General features: G+C 47.8%; 1 protein-coding gene across 3 annotated transcripts in view; it reads left to right on the top strand.

Annotated features, from left to right (window-relative positions):
- The first annotated feature begins 4,171 nt into the window (after positions 1-4,171).
- rhobtb3 (Rho related BTB domain containing 3) overlaps positions 4,172-6,000 on the top strand; it is an 87,533-nt gene continuing 85,704 nt past the window's right edge. The window contains exons 1-2 of one of the 3 annotated variants that reach the window (XM_055633316.1): positions 4,172-5,045; positions 5,267-5,492. In XM_055633316.1, the coding sequence (XP_055489291.1) occupies positions 5,044-5,045; positions 5,267-5,492 (228 nt within the window). In that variant the 5' untranslated portion in view covers positions 4,172-5,043. The remainder of the gene's footprint in view (positions 5,046-5,266; positions 5,493-6,000) is intronic. The other 2 variants (XM_055633315.1, XM_055633317.1) reach the window with 2 other exon arrangements.

The following is a 6,000-nucleotide window of genomic DNA, read 5'->3' as shown; positions in this document are numbered from 1 at the left end:
ATCGGGAACAATCTTCCTGCATCTAGCCTGTCCAACCCCTTAAGAATTTTGTAAGTTTCTATAAGATCCCCTCTCAATCTCCTAAATTCTAGAGAGTATAAACCAAGTCTATCCAGTCTTTCTTCATAAGACAGTCCTGACATCCCAGGAATCAGTCTGGTGAACCTTCTCTGCACTCCCCCTATGGCAATAATATCCTTCCTCAGATTTGGAGACCAAAACTGCACGCAATACTCCAGGTGTGGTCTCACCAAGACCCTATACAACTGCAGTAGAACCTCCCTGCTCCTATACTCAAATCCTCTTGCTATGAAAGCCAACATGCCATTCGCTTTCTTTACTGCCTGCTGCACCTGCATGCCTACCTTCAATGACTGGTGTACCATGACACCCAGGTCTCGCTGCATCTCCCCCTTTCCCAATCGGCCACCGTTTAGATAATAATCTGCTTTCCCGTTTTTGCCACCAAAATGGATAACCTCACATTTATCCACATTAAACTGCATCTGCCAAACATTTGCCCACTCACCCAGCCTATCCAAGTCACCTTGCAGTCTCCTAGCATCCTCCTCACACCTAACACTGCCCCCCAGCTTAGTGTCATCCGCAAACTTGGAGATATTGCCTTCAATTCCCTCATCCAGATCATTAATATATATTGTAAATAGCTGGGGTCCCAGTACTGAGCCTTGTGGTACCCCACTAGTCACTGCCTGCCATTGTGAAAAGGACCCATTTACTCCTACTCTTTGCTTCCTGTTTGCCAGCCAGTTCTCTATCCACATCAATACTGAACCCCCAATGCCATGTGCTTTAAGTTTGTATACTAATCTCTTATGTGGGACCTTGTCGAAAGCCTTCTGGAATTCCAGATACACCACATCCACTGGTTCTCCCCTATCCACGCTACTAGTTACATCCTCGAAAAATTCTATAAGATTCGACAGACATGATTTACCTTTCGTAAATCCATGCTGACTTTGTCCAATGATTTCACCACTTTCCAAATGTGCTGCTATCCCATCTTTAATAACTGACTCTAGCAGTTTCCCCACTACCGATGTTAGGCTAACTGGTCTGTAATTCCCCGTTTTCTCTCTCCCTCCCTCCCTTCTTAAAAAGTGGGGTTACGTTTGCTACCCGCCAATCCTCTGGAACTACTCCAGAATCTAAAGAGTTTTGAAAGATTATTACTAATGCATCCACTATTTCTGGAGCTACTTCCTTAAGTACTCTGGGATGCAGCCTATCTGGCCCTGGGGATTTATCGGCCTTTAATCCATTCAATTTACCCAACACCACTTCCCGACTAACCTGGATTTCACTCAATTCCTCCACCTCCTTTGACCCGCGGTCCCCTGCTATTTCCGGCAGATCATTTATGTCTTCCTTAGTGAAGACGGAACCAAAGTAGTTATTCAATTGGTCCGCCATATCCTGGTTCCCCATGATCAACTCACCTGTTTCTGACTGCAAGGGACCTACATTTGTTTTAACTAATCTCTTTCTTTTCACATATCTATAAAAACTTTTGCAGTCAGTTTTTATGTTCACTGCCAGTTTTCTTTCATAATCCATTTTTCCTTTCCTAATTAAGCCCTTCGTCCTCCTCTGCTGGTCTCTGAATTTCTCCCAGTCCTCCGGTATGCTGCTTTTTCTGCCCACACCCCACCCCCCTTATTCAGTTTAAAACCACCCGTGTAGCAGTGGCAAACCTGCCTGCCAGAATGCTGGTCCCACACCTGTTAAGATGCAATCCATCTCTTTTGTACAGTTCCCCCTTACCCCAAAACAGATCCCAGTGATCTAAGAATCTAAATCCCTGCCCCGTGCACCAGTTCCTCAGCCACACGTTCAGGTCCCGTATCTCCCTGTTCCTGCTCTCGCCAACACAAGGAACTGGAAGTAAACCGGAGATAACAACCCTGGAGGTCCTGCTTTTCAGCATTTTTCCGAGCTCGCTAAAGTCGCGCTGCAGAATATTCATCCCCTTCTTTCCGACATCATTTGTGCCGACATGCACTACCACTTCCGGCTGTTCACCTTCGCCCTTGAGGATTTTCTGCACTCTGTCCGTGACATCCTGGATCCTGGCACCAGGAAGGCAGCACACCATCCTCGCATCCCGTCTGTTGCCGCAGAAACCCCTGTCCGTACCTCTCACAATGGAGTCTCCCACTACAATTGCGTTACCTGTCCTTGGCCTATTTGGTTTTGACTCAACAGCCCTATTTGCATCGCAAGCCAGTCCGCTGCTCAGTGTAATAACGTCTTCTGTCCCAACAGCTTCTAAGTGGGTGAACCTGTTCACAAGAGGTACAACACCCAGGGACGTTTGCATTCCATGCTTGCCTCCCTTTCTCACTGTCTCCCGCCTTCTCTCTTCCAGTACCTTAGGTGTAACAATCGTACTGTAGGACTTGTCGAGGAACGACTCAGATTCTCGGACAAACCTGAGGTCATCCACTTGCTTCTCCAGTTCCCCAACACGGTCCTTCAGGAGCTCTACCTGGATGCACTTCTCACAGTTGTACCAGCCAGAGGCACCAGCAGTGTCCTTGACCTCCCACATACTGCAAGCATCACACTGAATCAGCTTGCCTGACATCTCCTTCTTTCGTCTCTCCCTCTGCAGTGTTTTGTGTAGCCTCCTCTCCTCAGCCTCCTCGCCGTGGACTCTCGAGCCATGCTTCTGACTTTTACCTTGTAGTGATGATAAAGAGTTGGGGAGGGGGAGGGAATGACTTAAATGATTGCCTAGGAGTTAAGCTTCTGTTCAATGTTGGCTCCAGGAAGTTTGATGGTTGTGGCTTCCTTGACAGTAAAGGTAGTGGGATAGACACTTTCCCATTGGAGATTACCATTGCCCGGCACCTTTAGGCAATAATTATGCATGCTTCTTATCAGTCCATGCCTGAATGGCAACGCCCAGCCAACCTTCTTAGGAGCTGCAAATGCAATTGACCATCAGCGAGCATCACCGCCTTAGATTTTATGATGGAAAGACATTGTAAAAGCAGCAATAAAGGGATTCAGTCAAGGACATTACCTTGAGGATGATACCAGATCAGTGATGTACTGGGCTGGGAAAAGTGAACTCCAATAACCACACCCTTTTCATTTGTGTGAGGAATGACTTCAGCTATTTTCCTTGCACGGTCAATAATTTCAGTATTCTCAATGCTCTTTTTTTGCCACACTGTCACAAGCTAATGCTAACTTCTCGGCTGCTTTTTTCTTTGTACAGGCACTTTGAGTATTTAAATAATACTGTAAATGTACTGACGTTTAGATAACATGGTAAACATGGGCAGTGTGGTCATAGTGTCATTTATCCACCTTCCCTTCACTGGAAGGGTGAAGAATATTATAGTGGATCATTACCAAGTTTGTAGGATGTCTGGGAACTTGTCACAACAATGGGAATTTTGGCGCAAAAAGATACAAAGTGCTTGAGTAACTCAGCGGGATAGGGAACGTATTTGGGTGGGACCTTTCACAATTTTTGTAAACCAGGATCTGCAATTCCTTATGAGTACAGATTAATGGCCCACCTTGGTTAGTTCCACCCATACCATAAGGAGCTCCATAGATGCTGCTGCACCCACTGAGTTCCTCCAGCATTTTTGTGTACCTTCATTTTTCCAGCATCTGCATGTTCCTTCTTAAACACCATAATGCCCCTGTCCCACTTAGGAAACCTGAACGGAAACCTCTGGATACTTGGCGCCCGACCCTAGGTTTCTGTGCGGTTCCCGGAGGTTTTTGTCAGTCTCCCTACCTGCTTCCACTACCTGCAACCTCCGGCAACCACCTGCAACCTCCGGGAACCGCACGGAAACCTTGGGTGGGGCGCAAAGTCTCCAGAGGTTTCCGTTCAGGTTTCCTAAGTGGGACAGAGGCATTAGGAGCTGAATTCGGCCATTGAGCCCATCCAGCCATTCAACATGGCCAATCTATTTTCGTTCTCAACCCCATTCTCCCTACTTCTCCCCGCAACCTGCACACCCTTTTACTAATCAAGAATCTATCAGTCTCTGCTTTTAGAATACCCAATGTCAGACATCTGTGGCAACGAATTCCACAGATTCCCCACACTCTGCTGGAAAACAAAACACAACTCCTCAGCTCCATTGTGAAGGTAGTCCTTTTATTCTGAGGCTGTGTCCTCTGGTCGTACCCTTTCCAGTTAATGTAAGCATTCTTTCCGACCTTGCAGTAAAGGTGGAAATGAATACATTTGGTGGTGGGGGGGGGAGAAAGTTGAGGGAAACAATCCACTCCATTAAAAGTGCTGATTCTCGCTTTCGCTCGCGTTACACATACAGGTCACCAGATCCAAACAATGGTGTCAAGTGACAGCCCGCAGCTGTCTGCGACACCACGCGTTATAGACAGAGGACACACACACACACACACAGAGCCTATTGATCCAAGCTCGCTGCTGCCACAACCCTCGATCTTTTATTTCATCCTTACAAACGGCCGGATTGCTGATTAAATCTCCCTCTCGCGTTATTGACGTAATTGATGAGTATCGCTTTTTTTTTCTCTCTCTCTTTTTTTTTCCAATCCGACCCCTCGAATTAGAACCGGGATTCGGCTGTTCGCCGCTTTACACACCTCGCTGTACTCTGGTTTGGTGAAAGGATGGATTGAAATCTAATGCATCTGCCTGGTGAGCTTCACTGACGTCAGGACTCGGAAGCCTGTGACTGGACTGGAGCTGGGTTTGTGGATATTTCTAAATATAATCGCTGCCCTGCCCGGTGCACAGTGCTCGCTCGCTGCCCGTCCACGACGCATTGTCATTCGGCAGCAAAGCACACGGACGGAGCACGTATGTGAAACTGACGAGGAGAGTAAAGTTCACCGCCCGGAATCCCTGGCTGCTGCTGCTGCTGCTGCTGCTGCTGCCGCTGCTGCCGGGGACTCGGTCCAGCTCACTTCTAGTTTCTTTGTTATTCGGATCGTGGACTCAACTATGAATAAATCGCCCCTTTGGCTTCCCGCTGTTGACAAGCTGCCGATACAAAAATAACCATGTAAGTTGCATGCACGGGTTTGGCGATCGATGGTCGCTGTGTTTATTTTTATTTGGGCTCACGCTCGATGCAAAGACTCATTAGGCTGGGTAGCTCGCACACACACACACACAGCACAAAGCCCCAGCCCAACCAGATGCCTGCAGCTCATTGCACAGGAGTGTTTTCAGTCTGCAGCCGCCCGGCCCCGCTTGACCCTCTGTAACCTCTCCCTTCTCTAGGTCGGTTCGCATCGTGGCGTTGGGGAACGAGAAAGGGGGCTTCGAAGAAAGCTTGCAGCAACCGGATCTGATCACCACCTATTTCGGCAGACATGCTATTATCCGGCACATTGAAGAGAGGCGGCTGCTGGGGTTTGCTACCCACAACGGATTCCCTGCATTCGTCGAGTACCAGGCGTATGTCTTCGGCAGAGTCCGGGTGCTAATTCACGACTGTCCCAGTTGGGTAAGGGAGCAACAAGTACCGAATGGGACTCGCTTAGGGCCAACTGAACAATGTAGGACTGTGCAACCCCTCCCGAAGTCACCCCCTCACACATCCCACCCAACCGCTTAAATCCAATAGTCTCCTCATTCTGCTGCAGGACGTCCAGTTGACCTGAGGGCGAATAGCTTTAAAAGTTTGCAAATTCAAAATGCTATGTGTATGGGGGCATGTTAGATGTGAGGGGCACAAGATAATCTCCAGGCTGCTGTCTTATTGTTGAAACATTTGTTTTACATTATTTGACAGTTTGCTACATAGCTATCCATTCGTGCCTCACGCACACAGATACATCTTGTGTTCCCCACACGGTCAAGACGTCACGAGTGTCAACTGGAGTTGGTTCATTTCGCCCATTCAATCAGATCAAGCTGATCTCTTATCCCAGCACCACTATGATGCAGTAACCCCATATTAGTTGAGTCCCCTAATTCAAAAAAAGAACGATAAAATAAATGCCTGGACTGAA

The sequence above is a fragment of the Leucoraja erinacea genome, chromosome 3, assembly GCF_028641065.1.
Source record: "Leucoraja erinacea ecotype New England chromosome 3, Leri_hhj_1, whole genome shotgun sequence".
Classification (NCBI taxonomy): Eukaryota; Metazoa; Chordata; class Chondrichthyes; order Rajiformes; family Rajidae; genus Leucoraja; species Leucoraja erinaceus.
This window is presented reverse-complemented; position numbering and strand designations above follow the sequence as displayed.